Raw genomic sequence first — 17797 nt, forward strand, 5'->3', positions numbered from 1 at the left:
TCCTAATACCTTATTATTTATTACTTTAGTGCTTTTTGAGACTCCAAATATTTTGAGCACTTTATTTTCCCTTTCTAATGTTACATCCTTGTGCCCATCCCCTGCCAAATTAGTTTAAGCCCTCGCCAACACCACTCGCAAACCTCCCCACGAGGATATTGGTTCTGGCTCTGTTGAGCTGTAACCCATCCGGCCTGTACCAGTCCCAATGCCCCAGGAATCTGAAACCTTCCCTCCTGCACCATCTCTCCAGCCACGCATTCATTTGCTCTATCTTCCTATGTCTGTACTCACTCGTGGCACTGGGAATAATCCAGTGATGACTACCTTTGGAGCTCTTGTTTTTTAATTTTGTTCCTAGCTCCCTAAAATCTACCTGCAGGACCTCCTCTCTTTCTATGTCGTTAGTACCAATATGGACCATGACCTCTGGCTGTTCACCCTCTCCCCCCAGAGTGTTCTGCAGCCACTCAGTGATATCTTTAACCCTGTCACCGAGGAGGCAACATGCCATCCTGTAGTCATGTCTGCGGTCGCAGAAACGCCTGTCTGCTCCCCTAACAATTGAATACTCTCCAGAGGAACCATCGCCCTCGCCAGTACTCAGAACTGAATACAGGTTGGAGAGCGAGATGCACTAGGGAGACTCCTGCACTATGTACCTGTTCCTCCCTTTCAGTCTGACGGTCTCTCCCTGCGCACTCATCAGCTGGGTGACCACCTCCTGAAACGTGCTATCCACAAAGCTCTCAGCCTTGCGGATGCACCACAGTGACGCCAGCTGGTGCTCAAGCTCCGAAACCCAGAGCTCGAGCTCCTCCAGCCGACAACACTTCCTACACATGGTTATCCAGGACATGAGAAGCGTCCTGCATTTCTCACATGGCACAGGATATGCATTCCACAGTACTGAGCTGTCCTGCCACACTTTATTTATTCGACTATTAACTAACTTTACATAAACTTAAGACCATGATGTATTTATTTCAAGTTATTAATATAATATTGTATTAAATGTTACTAATTTAATATACCATTAAGTTAATCTCCAAGCTCCTGCTTTATCACTAACCAGCTACTTAACCCCTAACTTTGGTAATGGTCACGCCATTTTTTTTCCCATCAGTTACCAGCTATCCTGTGACACACTCGTGTTTTTTTTTTAAATCGTTGCTCAGCTCCCTTTGTGCTGCTGCCACTGCCTCCACTGCCGGTGCTCCCGTTCAGGTCCGTGCTTTGTCCTGGGCCTTATCCACCTCTTCCTTTTTGCTGCCCATGCTCCCACTTAGATCCGTGCTTTTGAGGAAGAATGGTGGAGAGAAATAAGAGAGAAATTAGTCTCGTGTAAAATATAAGTAAGTTGACATTTTGGAGAGAGGGACTGGAGAGTGATGCAGATTCGAGACTGCATTCCTATCTGAATATTCTGTGCTGATACTAGAATGAAGAAAAAAAAAGATTTTAATATAGTTCTGAGAACAGTTGCATCAAACTTTTCCAAGTGATTTCGATCTGCTTCGAAATCTGAATTTCCACTGCCTGTGGGACTGTGTTAAATTTGCTGGATCCCAGGCATGCCAAATATGAATGAGATTAAGGAGCAGTATCTGCAGCCCTTTCCCACCCACGCAGAAATGATGAGTTGATTCCTAAAGGTGCTGGAGGTAAATTGGTTTTCCATTGTGATGGAATGTTACTGTAAGCATTGTTTTTAACTGGAGCTGCTAAAGTTGGTCTCCCAATGGGTTACTATCTGAGCAGGAGCACAGTAGTCTCAAACACATTCCACCAGGACCCCAGATAATAGTTACATCATCAACATATTTTGAGGAATGCCCTTGTTTGAACATAATGTCCAGATGGCTCTGGTTACATTCATGATGATGTGCCATCAAGGAAACTGCTCCACATATTGAGAAACTCAGCCTCGAGTTCTCTACTTGTTTTGGTGTATAATCATGCCTTGAAGACTGAGATAAAATTTTTTCTGTAAATTATCGTATGTACCCCTTTTTTGGAAGTGGTATTTTTAGAAAGTAGCATGAACATGTGATATGCATGCGCTTACGCACAAATTCAGATTAACATACAATCGTGGAAGTGTTTGGTAAGCCGTGCAGAGTTGGCCATTTCTGTTGCTGTATCATCACATGTGAAACGTGGCTCAGATTATCCTGTCAAAGCAGCGGTGAGGCTGATGCCGCTCACTGTTATTTATGGGCAAGTGCTATAGCAGCTTAAGGGGAGGGACCGATACGTGGTTAAACTCAAAAATCCAAAGGTTGCTGTCCATGTTGCGCTACTCCGCCATTAGCTTCGCGAAAACAACATCTTGCTGTCTGCCTCACCATTGAAATGCATTGACTGGCGTGAAGTTGCTGTATTTGTGTGGTAGATATGAATTAAACTCACCACTGAAAGTTGCATCTTGTCCATTTTGGTCCTTGTACTCTTAACAATGTGATAAGCATTAATTGCTGCCAATCAACCTCTCTGGCACTGAATATTAACTATTGCAAGTGTCGGGGTCTCATTCCATCAGCTTTTAATTGTTGGAGATTTAAAAAATGTAAGATGTATTTTTTTTTACTTTGCCTTTATCTCTTTTTCTCTCTCAATCCAATCTTTTTTCCCCACTCTTTTTATTTCTCTTTCTGTACCAGATTTGTCATTGAATTGACCCACTCTAATTTACAAATCCTACTCTGTCCTTGCACTGTTAATTTTACAATCCTTCAATGATTACTTGAGATACACAATTGCTTGCCCTGTTCAATTGGATCCCAGATGTCCTGTTTCCCTCCCTTTATCAGCTCGCACTTTTAGCAAATTGTCACCCAAAAAATTAAAAAACCTAACTGTGCAAGGGCAAGCTCTCTGGCTCAAAGTATTTTCAAGGTGATTTGTGTTGTTTTAGATAGTCAATGAACTTTAATGAGCATGAAGTCAGAGGCTCTTTGGTTGACGTGTTAAGCTCTCCTGATGGCTCTGTTATAAATGCATCTTTCTGGTGTACCGGTTTGATCCCTATTCTATGCTGAGTCAGCTGGGATGATGAGGGTATTACTGTTGATCTAATGAGGGGATAAAATCAGCTAGCCTTTCTGCTTCTGACCACTAATTACCAACCACTGCATGAAAGTACATCTGTAGACATGATCAGACATGGTTGCTCTGCTCCTGTAATTGAATAGTGTGCCAGCACTTGCTGGTTAAGATTGTCCATGATAAGTGGCCACTTAGGTAAGACAGCAGAAGTTGTCTGGCATTCGTGGAACACCATCTATCTCTCTGAGTTGGTACCTTTATGATGCATGAAAGGAGAGAAAATTGAGGGTTGTGGGGCCAGGGAAAGAATTGGCCGATCCACTTAATCACCTACTGCTGAATTGATATCTGCACTTTCTAAATTAATCAGCCTTGTTCTCAAAAGCCTCCATTAATTTGCCTTGCTGCAGAGTGAGTTTGGTTTATGGATGTTTCAGCGCTTGAACATCTGTAATGCATTATTTTACTAAAAAGTTTGTTGATTTATCTAATCAAAAATAAATTACGCATGTTTGTTTACTGATGAATATTGGTGTTCAATGATTAAACAGATTGTACTGGCATTTGAATTACTCATTTATTTTGATTTCCGGTAGAAATTAAGATTATCCTGTGGGGAATAATCTTGGCATGAATGAGCTCAGCAATATGGAGAGCCATGAAGTGAAATTGAGATTGTGTGAAGTGCCTTTTGGAGTACAGCTGCATGCTCGAAGTGGGGAAAAACAAACATTTTTTAAAAGAACAGAATGGGGGATAAATGCGTCTTGGGCAGTACAAAGTGAGCGATAGCGAATCCGCACACTTTTTGCACTCCAGCCAATCTTTTATTCCATTAAAGTCAATGGAGTCAATCGGGTGGAATGTAAAATGGGTTTCCGATTTCCTATCGCCTAATTTTCACTACCGCCCCACCCCCCATGACCCATTTATACGCCATTGGCTGCATTTGTATTTTATCATTGAAAAAATGTCAGGGAAGTGTTCCTTTTATAAATGACCTCGTATTTTGTAATCGAGTTATACTTGACATGGATTTGTGAAAGGGAAATCATGCTTGACAAATCTTCTGGAATTTTTTGAGGATGTTTCCAGTAGAGTGGACAAGGGGGAACCAGTTGATGTGGTGTATTTGGACTTTCAGAAGGCTTTTGACAAGGTCCCACACAAGAGATTAATATGCAAAGTTAAAGCACATGGGATTGGGGGTAGTGTGCTGACGTGGATTGAGAACTGGTTGGCAGACAGGAAGCAAAGAGTAGGAGTAAATGGATACTTTTCAGAATGGCAGGCAGTGACTAGTGGGGTACCGCAAGGTTCTGTGCTGGGGCCCCAGCTGTTTACACTGTACATTAATGATTTAGACAAGGGGATTAAATGTAGTAACTTCAAATTTGCGGATGACACTAAGTTGGGTGGCTGTGTGAGCTGCGAGGAAGATGCTATGAGGCTGCAGAGTGACTTGGATAGGTTAGGTGAGTGGGCAAATGCATGGCAGATGAAGTATAATGTGGATAAATGTGAGGTTACCTACTTTGGCGGTAAAAACAGAGAAAGACTATTATTTGAATGGTGACAGATTAGGAAAAGGGGAGGTGCAAAGAGACCTGGGTGTCATGGTACATCAGCCATTGAAGGTTGGCATGCAGGTGCAGCAGGCGGTTAAGAAGGCAAATGGCATAGCGAGGGGATTTGAGTACAGGGGCAGGGATGTGTTACTACAGTTGTACAATGCCTTGGTGAGGCCACACCTGGGGTATTGTGTACAGTTTTGATCTCCTAACTTGAGGAAGGACATTCTTGCTATTGAGGGAGTGCAACGAAGGTTCACCAGACTGATTCCCGGGATGGCGGGACTGACATATCAAGAAAGACTGGATCAACTGGGCTTGTATTCACTGGAGTTCAGAAGAATGAGAGGGGATCTCATAGAAACATTTAAAATTTTGACTGGTTTTGATAGGTTAGATGCAGGAAGAATGTTCCCAATGTTGGGGAAGTCCAGAACCAAGAGTCACAGTCTTAAGGATAAGGGGTAAGCCATTTAGGACCGAGATGAGGAGAAACTTCTTCACCCAGAGACTGGTGAACCTGTGGAATTCTCTACCACAGAAAGTTGTTGAGGCCAATTCACTAAATATATTCAAAAAGGAGTTAGATGTAGTCCTTACTACTCGGGGGATCAAGGGGTATGGCGAGAAAGCAGGAATGGGGTACTGAAGTTGCATGTTCAGCCATGAACTCATTGAATGGCGGTGCAGACTCGAAGGGCCGAATGGCCTATTCCTGCACCTATTTTCTATGTTGACCTTTCAGCTCATAATTACACTTACAGTAACTATGGATGTCCCTTCCATTTAACAAGGTAATGGTTCTTATTTATAATGGTTAATATATATATATATATATATATATACTCAATTTTGTATCAGTAGCATCATTATTATTTTTTTATTCCAAAATACACTTTTATTTATATATAATATTTATGCTACTGATACAGAATTGAGTACATCTCTGAATTTATACTGAATGGAATTCATTATACTGGTTCATACTGAAAAAAAATCAAACTTTTTTGTGACTAAGGGATTAAGCCAATATCTTAGTATTGAAGAAGTCGAACTTTGTTCCAGCATTCTTGCCACCTCACCATCTCCCCCGGCCCCCATTGTGGATACCTGTGGGCTGTAATAACACAACCCTATTGTGGAATCCTGTGGGCTGTAATAACACAACCCCATTGTGGATACCTGTGGGCTGTAATAACACAACCCCATTGTGGATACCTGTGGGCTGTAATAACACAACCCCATTGTGGATACCTGTGGGCTGTAATAACACAACCCCATTGTGGATACCTGTGGGCTGTAATAACACAATTGATGCCAAGCTTTCCTTTTTGTTTCCTATCCCTATCTTGGACTACTTGGTGACAAAAATGCAGTCAGCTTCTCCCCAGTGATTCTGAGAGATAATCAGCTGCGTGACGTGGCAGTGAATTGGAGAGGAAGGTTTGATCCTTGCTGTGTGCTTGGTTACCCATCTCCACAGCAATTGATGCACTTCAGTTGGCTCCAAGCTATGAAGGGAAGAATCAGCCAGAGTTCGTGACCCTGGCTATTACCCTGCTGGGAATATACGTGTCGGTTAAGGGCATCACCAGAGCCAATTCTGATGCAGTCTATGGTCTAATAGTTTATGCGAATGTTAGTGGACCTCTTTTTTTTTTTTATATATTTTTGTTTTAAAAAGACAAATTTTGATTATACTCTAAGTTTGAATTCTCAAAAGTGGAATGCTTTCACATATTTGGTGTCATCTTCTGTGATCTGAGATATCAAATGTGGCTGTTAGTGAAAACCTCAAGTGAAATACAGCAGCACGTTGTGCACCTGACTCTTGTCATGAAATGGCACAATAGTAGAAGGTTATTCTAAATACTGACGAGCCCTCTGAAATCAGTTACAAAAGTGCCAAAGCTACAAATGAGAATTACTAATTTGTTTTTCTTTGTTCAGGTGCTATTAAGACACCTGTCGGGAACTGTGATTTGCTTTTATCAGATTACTTTGTCTAACCACAAAGCTAGTCATTTGTTTGTTTTGCACTCAAATAACCAGGAAATACTCTCTCTTTGGTTCTTGATTTTGTACTGTTTTGAAATGGTAATACATACGCCGCCATTAATATTGAATGTTTTACATTGTGCACTGGCTTCACGTGATTTCCCTTGCTGCACTCTGAAATAACATGCTGTACTCAAGTCATGAAAGTGTTCCTGATCATTTGTTGTGGTTAGGGCCTTTCCTTAAAATGATGCTGCATGATTTGTGGTTTCTACAAAAACTGAGAAGAAAAATGTCTAAAATAGCAAGTAGTAGATTTTTTTCCCACCACAGAAGGGATTGGGGAAATAGTTACTTTACATGTGCTTTACAAGTATAGTGTGTTAAGGCAAGTTTTTATTCTAAAACAGGAACCTGAGACTTCAGGCAGTTAAGAGGCTAATGAATTAGTCTTGATGATCCATTTTTTGATAGTGGATACAGAGAGAGTGTTTTTGAGGAAGAGCATAACTAGAGTCCATCGATATAAGATAGTCACCAAGAAATCCAATAGGGAATTCAGAAGAAACTTCTTTACCCAAAAAGTGGAGAGACTGTGGAACTCGCTACCACGGGAGTGGTTGAAGCAAATCGTATAGATGCATTTAAGAGGAGACTGGATAAGCATATGAGGGCAAAGGGAATTGAGAGTTATGCTGATAGATTTAGATGAGGAAAGACGAGAGAGGATGCTCGAGTGGAGCCTAAACAACGGAGTGGTTTGGCCGAATGGCCTGTTTCTGTAGCGTATATCCTATGTAATTCCCGGAGACTGTAAATAATAAAGATCAGCCTAGCTTTTGAAACAGGAATAGCAGCTGAGGCAAAATGGCCCCTGGTGAAACTTGGTGAAAAATTCAGGATTAAAAGGAGGACAGTGATGGACTTCAAGAGGACATAGACAGACTGGTGGAAAGGGTGGGCATGTGGCAGATGAAATTTAATGCAGAAAAGCACAAAGTGAAACATTTTGATAGGAAGAATGAGGAGAGACAATATAAACTAAAGGGTACAATTCTAAAGTGGATGCATGAACAGAGAATGGGGTATATGTGCACAAATCATTGAAAGTGGTAGGGGAGGTTGAGAAAGTGGAATCCTGGGCTTCATAAATAGAGGCATAAGAGTACAAAAGCAAGGAACTTATGATGAACCTTTATAAAACAGTGGTTCGGCCTCAACTGGAGTATTGCGTCCAATACTGGGCATCGCACTTTAGGAAGGATGTGAAGGCCTTTGAGAGGGTGCAGAAAAGATTTACAAGAATGGTTCCAGGGATGAGGGACTTCAGTTATGTGGATAGACTGGAGAAACTAGGGTTGGTCTCCTTGGAGCAGAGAAGGTTGATGGGAGATTCGATAGAGGTGTTCAAAATCATGAGGGGTCTGGACAGAGTAGATAGAGAGAAACTGTTCCCATTAGCGGAAGAGTTGAGACCCAGAGGGGACAGATTTAAGGTAATTGGCAGAAGAACCAAAAGCGACATGAGAAAAAACCTTTTTATGCAACGAGTGGTTAGGATCTGGAATTTACTGCCTGAAAGTGTGGTGGAGGCAGATTCAATTGCGGCTTTCAAAAGGGAATTGGATAAGTACCTGTAGGAAAAAAATTGCAGTGCTACGGGGATAGGTCGGGGGAGAGCCGACATGGGCTTGACGGGCCAACTGCCGCCCTCCTTTGCTGTAACCATTCTATGATTCTAGAGTTTGTCAAGCAAGACAAACCCACAGAAGTGGGGTAACTTAACAAATTCATTATTTTCGTGTTCTCATATGGAAATAAGCTGCATCAATTGAACAAAATGAATTTGATCCTTACTCTTACTGTGGAATAAATCAGCGGAATGATTCGCACCATGTCTCACCTCTAGTATTAGCTCTGTCCATCTTCAGAAAGATGGGAAAAATTGGATGTGCAAAAGACATGATGCTTGAAAAGGAATAATCCAGAGCTAAGGGGTGAGACTAATTGGGTAGTTCTTTCAAATAACCAGCACAGGCATGATGGGCTGATGAATGTCTGCTTTCTATGCTGTATGATCCTATGATTTCCTGTTTGGGTCACAAGGGGGGAAATCATTGTTGCACCCCTGTGTCCTGCTATCATAATATTAGGTATATGACAGTGAGAGTCAACTCCAATGAAAGTAAGATACTCAGACAATTTACGGAAGTGACTGGCTACCAAACCAGAGAAGCTATCTACAGCAGATCTGAATTTGTAACGGTCAACAGGTAAGCACAAACTAGACTGAAAGTGAAGTGTGCAATCTCTATCAATTGAGGTTTCATCACTGGTTGGTCAAAACACAAGACTGAAGTTTTCAACAGAGGATGACCTCCTGTATCTGCTAGGCTTGCATTGGTTATGATGTACCTAAATGTCAAGTAAATGCTTGAAGTGATTGGAGATCTTGATTCAACGGAGAGGCTGTGGATATACCAAAATGAGAATATTATGTAAGCTTTGTGGAACTTAGCCTTGCTTTTTGTTTCCCTTTGGCATGATCATTCTGATCAGTGAAGTAGACATTAGTTTTTCTCTTGCATGAGTTTACTCTTCTGACCGTAAGTTCCCATACTAGGTGTACACTTTAGGCTTTCACAGTGTATCGAATGCTGCAGTTTTAGCAGCTTGACCAGCACTTCCTGATACCAATAGGGCAGATTGTCCATCAGGGCAGGAACTGTTTTATCTTGAATTGACAAACAGGATGCAGAATTTTAAGTCTCTCATCCAACGTAGGGGTAGGCTAGATAACAGTCGGGATAATCTTTTTGCCATCTGATGAGCAGATTAAGCTTTTTGCTGCAGCAGTGTGGGAGTTGTATCTGAGGAGTGTTGTGCTTGGCTATGTATAAGCATACTATAGTATTTTCTCCCTTTCTGAGAAGTTGTTGAAAAGCTGAGGAGTCTGGCTTGGTTTCATGTTATAAATTGTTTTCGTGCAAATTACACAACGTTGTTTTATTTTTTGTAGAATTGGGTGAAGAGGCCATGAGGGGTGGATTAGCTTGGATTTAGAAGCAGGAGTTTATTCTTGTGAAATATACTCCAATTATTTTGAGGAGGTAACCAAGAGTTCAGTTATGTCACCGATCACGCTGACCATATAACTCAAGGGCACAACTTTGAGAGATCCATTGGGGGAGGGGAGGCAGGGGGAGACAAACTTGTATCACTTTGGGTTGATCAAGAGTAAAACACCAACGGTATTGAGAGAAGTTTGAAAACATTCATGGAGCTTGTTGCATTTTGTGGGTATTTCATATACTTAAGTTTTCTTAAATGTTTTGAGTGTTTACTTCTGCCCATGTTCTCCATTCTTTCTTGAAGTTACCAGCTGAGAGCAGAATTGTACATGTGAATGAGTAGAGTTCTCTCCTGGGTATGGGAGTCTGATTCACAGCCAGGCATATAAACAAGCGACTGACAGTTGTGAATTAATGCTGAAAGTATTGATTTGACCAGAGCCATAATTGGCCGGTGTAACTGACTTGAATTTTCAATAGGCATTTGATAAGGTTTAGTATGCCGCTTTAAATTGGATTAAGGGTCATAAAATTAATAGAAAATTACCTAGTCTAAAAATCCAGTAGAAAGTAGAAGATTGCCATAAATCGATGAGGGTATGTCTGGGAACACTAACCGATGGAGTTTTGCATGACTCTCTCCTGAATTCCTAGCTTTTTAGACTTTCTGTTTAAAGGAAAAATATAATTAATATAATCAATAATAACGATGACACCAAGCTATGTGGCCTGGTGACTATTGTAGAGGAAGTTGGAAAAATTAAGAATTACGAGCTAAAGAATGATGGAAGAATTTTATGGAATGAGGAATGATGGAAGTTTAACTTGGTTAGATGCAATTCACATTAGAACAGGCAACATGGAGATATGTGTACCAAGTGAATGGGTGACCACTGGAAAAGGTGGCAAAGTTGGAATAGGAAAATGGCTTGGATGCATTTATTGATCATTCACAGCATATACAATCCTGGCTGTATCGAGAGGGCATTTAATGATGTGGAACAGGGTGATTAGGGTGTCATTTCTTGGTAAGCCGACATTCAGAATATATCCATTTTGAAACTGTAATGTATGCACCTGTGAGTATGCTCACAGGTTTGTAGAGCTGTTGCATTGTGAGTGGCTTAGCCAGTCACGTGATGTTCACAAGATTCAATGAAACCCCAGTCAGTTGGGTCTAGGTCATCTCCGATGAGGCATGCAGTTGTGAGCCTAGTGGATGAACTGGTAATCTGTAGTGTGATTGTTAAAACTTTGTTGATAAACTAACTAGTTCTTAATAGCAATGTGTTGCTATGAATTCTTAAGCAAAGAACCCATGAAGCAAATACATTACAGTATGCATCTCTAAGATGACATAAGTTTGAATACCAAAATGTAAAAAAAGGATAATGTGGATATAAGCAGTGCATTACATTAAACTGTAACCTTCAAACTAGAGGATGGGAACAAGACCAGGAGTAATCCACTCTCGCGTGCGCTCTCCTTCCCACCACCAACCCCCCCCCCCCCGCCTAACCACAGCCTTTCGAATAAATATGCAGAATAGGTTGCATCAGGACCAGTGAATTGTATATTAATTGATTCATTTGAAAGAAGCTAGGTGAATATTTAATAAGGAAGGAATGAAGAGACATGGATGATTCAATTCATCGTGATTTTACTCATTTGGAGCAGATGGTAAATTTGTCATAAGGAATAAAATTGGCCTGGTAAAGTTTTCATTGTAAAGCTGAGTTGATATGCTGGAGTTTTTACTTGATTACTTTAAGGGTGTTGAGAGAAAGGTCACAAGGAAGTTAAGAGTTTTATCTTGGGATATTTACCTCTAGTTACTTGCTTTTCTTGGGATGAGTCCCTGGTCTTGTTTTAAGGAGCAGTAATGATGGCCTGTTGGACTTTTTCTCTTGTCGTCATGCTGTCCTTACATGCTAAGCTGATCGGGATGAGATCAAAAGGAATGCAACAAAATTTGTCAACAAAATTTGAAAGTGGGTTAAGAGTGAGTGTAAGACGTGTTTTATACTGCCTTGGTCCATCGTCCCATGTTATTACTTGGAATAGTTTTATTTTGAAACCTATGATGCATATTTGGTGGCGTGGCTTAGCCTGATCTAGTTCTGTTTTTACCATTTATGTTAACCCCAGGTCTTTAAGTAGTATTGCTGGAGCAATTTTATTCACTTTTTATTTCTTGCCTTACACAATTACAAAGAATACACGAATAGCTCTGTGCGATTATATTTTTTAAAGATCGAACCCATTAAATGAACTTCAATGTAATAGACTGGCTGCCAAGGTGACTAATTCTCAGCTAATATTTGTATAAATTTGCAGGAATGTTGAAGTTTGTGACATTATTTGCAGATTTTTTTTCGTAAAAGTAAAGTATCTCATCAAGATGGAATCTACCTTTCTGTCTTGGTAAATGTCCAGTGGAATGACGAAAGTCGGTTCAGCCTTTTTTAATTATTTGACAAAATGGGTGTATCAAAGGAATGCCATTATTGCAATTAAGGAAAACCTTTGCTCCTTGCAAGCCTTTGTAAGAACATTCATAAAAATCTCAAGCTTTGGACTACTTGTCAATACTCTCATACGTTAGGTGGCTAATATTTCACTCGTTAGTGCTTGATGGCTGTCGCAGATGTCTCAGCTCTGAGGAAACTTGACCTAAATCATGTCATTAAAACAAATTTGATGAAAGACTTTATTTAGTGTGGTAAAATAAATGAATCACTAGAGCCTGTCAGTTAATAAAGCATGTCACCTTGCTTTGTAAAGATCAGTCTACCAGTGGAATAAATTTAAAGGTAGTTAATGCAGCAGTCTGTTTATTTTATCAAGGAGAAATGCCTGTAGTTCTAGAACTTGTTTTACACTGAGGAAGCTTGTGTTCTGAGCTTAAAAACGATATAGCATCGATTAACCAGTGTCTAATTTCATTATAAAGCCAATGGAGCCTTTTGACTAATGTAATCGCTGAAGAAAGCTTTATATATTCCAGCATTAAAGTTCTTTCACCGATAAAATTGCTGGGACTTCTGTTTGAAAGCCAAAGCCTTCAAACAGTAACAGAATTTACCATCTGTGAAAAGCAAAAACAGAACTTGTGATGGCTAGTGAGCTGTTCCTGCAGGATAGCCCCACAGGATTGCACAGTTTCACGAGTTAAAGTACACGTTTCCCTGAAAATGTGCATGTGGTTAAAACACTTTTTAAAAAAAAAAAAAGTCCAATACTATTTTGAATTTAAAAATAGAGCTTTAAAAATAAAAGATCCCTGCGATATAAAGCCATACGCGAACTTCATTCAGATAAGCCCGTGTGGCTGATCTGGTAACTGGTGCAGCATGGATGCTCTTTGGAAGCTGGGACTGAGTAGAGGGAGCTTTTCTCTCAAACTAACAGTGCTAACTCAGCAGAGAGAGTTTGATGTTGACACGAGATGAAAATATTAAATTTTCCAGCACTGTTGTCCTTCAACTTGAAAACAAAAAAAGGAACTGTGTGCATCATTACATAACTCCCTGTGCCATTGCCACCCCCTGCTGTGATATTGCATGGCAGTTTGTACCATTCTGATGTTACGCAGAGCAACAAAATACTATTTAATCAGATCGTTCTTCTCTAGATCTAGAATGCCTAATAGGAGCTATAAAAATTGCTTTGAAATTGGATCAATGTTGCGCAGTGCATTATACTCGATTCTGAAATTTGTAAATAGGCAGATTCCTACATTCTTCAAGGGTCTGTGGCTGACCAAACTATAAAACAAATAGTCTTCTAGGCTAGGGTTCTGATGAAAGGTCATCAACCTGAAACGTTGACTCTGTTTCTCTCTCTACAGATGCTGCCTGACCTGATCAGTGTTTCCAGCATTTTCTGTTTTTATTTCAGATTCCAGCATCCACAGTATTTTGTTTATGTCTTTTTGGCTATTTCCTCACCGTAACTGAAGTCAACTAGGAGCAGGAGCTTTTTGTCAAACAGGATCTTTAGCCTTCTTTCCCAAGCTAGAAGCTCCTCGTGGCTATGCTGCATCTATGCAATACTTAAAAAAAAATCTGTGTTTAATCCCCTCTTAAGCTGCCTTTGCGCCAATGGGAATACTCCCTCTTAAATATCGTTTCCCATTCCTGGCATCATACTGGTGAATCTACCCTGTATGGTGTCTCTGGTTTTAATGTCCTTTCCATAATGCAGTACATGATATTCTAACTGTGGCTAACCACTGCCTTTGATCACTGCTACTTTGTTGTTTGACTTTTTTTTATAGAAACCCCAAAATACTATTGACTTTTTTAATGGCTTTATCTTCCTGCAGTTGCACTTTCAGGGAATTATGGATTTAAGAACTTTAATCATCCACACACTTCAGTCAAAACCCATTCCTCAGTTTTCCCTTCAATGTATTCTCTCTCTTTGCTAATTTATGCACCATCCTGTCATATAAAGTGGGATGAGACTGGCTAAATGCAATTCACATAGGACCCTTGCAGTCAATGAAGTAAATATCCCCATCAGTCTGGGCTCGATTGGAGCTTGGGTTCCAAAGTTGAAAGGTCCATTTGTCAGCCAACGGTACTACCCAGTTCCTGTGCTCTTTTGTTAATGATTTACAGCAGAGAAAAGGATGGAGGACCAATCTTATTTTGATCATTTATAGGAAAGTAGCTGGTAGTAAAACATCAATGTTGCATTCAGAACTCTGCTGAGCTTGTTTCATACATTTAGTGTAATATTTGATGTCTGGAAAAGTTTTTGAGTTCTCATTCCTTTATGAATTTTAATCTTCACTGGACCATCAGAAGATGGAAAGTATTCCCAGTCCTAATTGTGCTAGTGTATTGTTAAGTAGGCTCAATGGAAAACAACAAACAGATTGCTTTTTAAATAAAAAAAAAAATCTTCAATTACTTAAAAATTACGTTCTTTTTATATTTAAAAAGAATCGAATGGGATGATGTGCATTTATGATTTGCTTTCCAAAACTGGATTTTTTCTTTGTTCCAGGTTGTGAAACTTCTGACCAACAAGAGGTCGCAAGCTGTTGGAATTTTAATGTCGAGTCTTCACTTGGAGATGAAAGATATCCAGCACGGTAAGCTCCTTCAGCGGTTGTTGGCAAATTACCCATAAAATTATTTGTCACGATTTTCCCGAACCCGTTTACAGCTGTCCGCAATGTGCTACAACTTTAACTGTTATCAGTGATGCTACTTTGAAGGTAGGTGGATATGTAATATGCAGGTATGGAATAAGTGCCAGGTTACATTAAAGTGATGAGCATGCACACACGATCAGCCTCAACAGTAGTAACTTGTATTAATACTTCTGTCATTCATAATTCACCCTGTGCACAGTAAGCATGTAACGTGACTTGTACTGTAAATCCTAAATGAAAAGGTTGCATTTCAGTACTTAAAATGAATTGCATGTGGATTTAAAATTATAGTTTGTAAATGTCGGTATGTGTCTAGAGAAAAAAGTGGTGCAGATGTATTGAACGTGTTCGGTAAGGTTTTGAATGTGTCCTGTAAGGTTTTCATCCCTTGTGAGCAGATCGGCTGCTCTTTGATGCATGTTGGGCAAATATTCATGAAGAGCAAAGTGGTACCTTAACTCATTAATGTAAACATTTTCTGAACGATAGCACAAAGGTTTACAGCTGCTCCACCCCAAAAAGTGATTCTTCATCTCAATCACGCTGCTGGAGACACCGAATTGTGAGGAAATACCCCGAGCTACTCTTGTATCATGGTAGTTGAAGTAACAGCAATAGTTACCGTGGCCTACAGACTAACCAACTCCTTCAGGAGGGGAATATTGTGTAGAGGGAGAGATTAAACATACAAATAAGGAGACTGATGCATTCCAGTAAAGTTACGAAGAGTAGATGTACCATTCAGATTAACAGTTACACATGATGGATGTTCTGTAACAAGGCCACAAAGTTATAGGCTTATCTCTCATGTTGACGTCATAACTTGATTATCATTCTCATTCCTGGAAGAATATCAATCAAGGACACTGGCTGCTGCATTAGGTTAATAAATTAGTCTTTAATTCTGAGCCTGGGTCAGCTAGACTAATTGGATGGAACCTCCTCTCTGCTAGCTATTGAAGGGCTTTATATGAAAGGCAATCTCCCTCGGAATGCCCAAAGTGAGAAACTAAAATTACACAAGTCCAATAGGGGATAGTCTTGGGTTGAAATTGAGGGACTGTGTTGATGCAGATGGGTGATGGCTGGTTGTGCTATGCCTGAGTGAGGTGGGAGTGCCAACTTCCCTTCTGTACAAAATTCACCCACAAAAAGTGAAGTGATTACAGAGAGCAGCACTAAAATTGCCTTGCATACTTTCTTAGGGGATTGGCCTGGAAGTAGCAATGTTCCTCAAAAAATGTTGCTTGTGAATTGCTGAATCCTTACTGATCAGACGTGTTTTACAAATTGTCTATAAAATGAAAGCTTGGTGTGTCAGGTAATGAAAATACCCTAGCAGCAAAAAGATTTTCTTCGCAGTTCTCAACGATGGTTGGGGAGGGGGGCAGAAAATGTGTAGCTCAGCAACATTGTTGAATAGAGATTGTTGCACAGTTTACAGAGGGTTAAATGATGTGCAACAGTTTGTCTGCTTTCCAATAATGCCCCTCGAGTTAGATGTTGATTTGCGTGAATATTTTCCAATAAATTTTAAGAATTTAAAAAGAATTAATAGTGATGTTTGTGAATCACATTTAGTCACAGTCTGAGTTCTGTGAAATAGATTTCTGGGGGTTACTAAACTTCTTAAATCAAAAAAACCCCGAGTGCTAGTCATATATTACGGCGCCAGCCCTGGCGCCAAGAGGTACTTGGTATTTCTTGTACTGGCAGATGTATTTCAGTTAAGTCAAAGACTGAAGTCTGAAAACAATGATATGGTCGTTTTCCTCAGTCAAGTACACGAGTCAGTTTGAGTCAATAATGAGAACCAAATGAATAAAGGAGTCAAGCTAACATCTGTGGGTCTGCTACATATGACACATGTTCACTGCGAGGCTTGCATGATGTGCAATTATATTAACAATGACTTGACATGAAAATCTGTAACTTTGTTTCTAAATGTACTGCACGTTATTTCTCAGCGGTATGTGTAATCATCAAAGACTTTTATGCTGCCTACGTGTGTTGAAATTTCTTAGCTCTTTCAAGTCCTGATGAACGAATGAATGAGCTTCGTGTCTTTTTCATCGAGTGTTCTCTTTTGAGTAAATCTCCTTGGTGGAGCAATGCTGGAGTGATAAACCAAACCGAGGTCAAGTACTTCGTGAGTAGTCAGGTGTGTAAAGCAGGAGCAAAACCAGTCAAAGCTTGTTACTTCAAACTCGGGGTCTGGTCTGTTGTGCCTCAGCTCCTGTCAAATCGCCATTTGATAAAGGCCATCAAATCCTGGTTGTGCTGTTTCTATTCAGCGCAATATTGACATTTTGTGTTACAATGCTCACGGCTCCCAAGCGTGCTACATATTAGTATGAATAATTAGAGACTGATCTTAATGAAAGCTGTTTATACTGACAGTACTGTCTCCACATAATATTCTGTTCTCATTCTTTCCTACTCATTTTTCGATTGTGTATCAACTGGAATTGGATCAAGGAGATTTTAATGGCACAAAGTGCATCTTGAGTGTGCCAGAACGATTACAGCTTAAGTGCTTTGTTATAACAGGGCTAACATTCATTATAAATGGTTCTGTGGGGCCTGCCAAGTGTTTCTTGATCCCCCTCTTTTTTTTTTAAAGTAGGGGCTTATTAGAATAAAGTTTGCCATCAGTGGTCCGACTCCATGGACCTTGTTCAGGCAGGACTCCACAAAGACTTTGTAATGGGAGGTTTGCAACCCAGGGACTAAAAAAAATCAGTCCTGAGACATAAGGGACTACCAAAAATTAAGTGCTCTTAAATTTTCTGGTGAACAAACTTAAATCATCGCTTTCACTTTTAAAAAATTGTGATGTGAAATTAAAACTTAGTTCCAATGAGGTCAAAGGAGGCCAGTTACTTGACAGACACAGGGATGAAACAGAGCGTTGAAAAAAAGACCTACAAAACAGTTTAACA

The 17797-nt window shown here is 40.1% G+C and overlaps 1 protein-coding gene across 1 annotated transcript in view; it reads left to right on the forward strand.

Moving 5' to 3' along the window:
• The window catches only part of fmn2b (formin 2b), a 596705-nt gene that overhangs the window by 220485 nt on the left and 358423 nt on the right, over positions 1 to 17797 (forward strand). The window contains exon 9 of the mRNA XM_070890955.1: positions 14705 to 14792. Coding sequence (XP_070747056.1) covers positions 14705 to 14792 — 88 coding nt within the window. The remainder of the gene's footprint in view (positions 1 to 14704; positions 14793 to 17797) is intronic.

The sequence above is a fragment of the Pristiophorus japonicus genome, chromosome 9 (assembly GCF_044704955.1).
Source record: "Pristiophorus japonicus isolate sPriJap1 chromosome 9, sPriJap1.hap1, whole genome shotgun sequence".
NCBI lineage: Eukaryota > Metazoa > Chordata > Chondrichthyes > Pristiophoridae > Pristiophorus > Pristiophorus japonicus.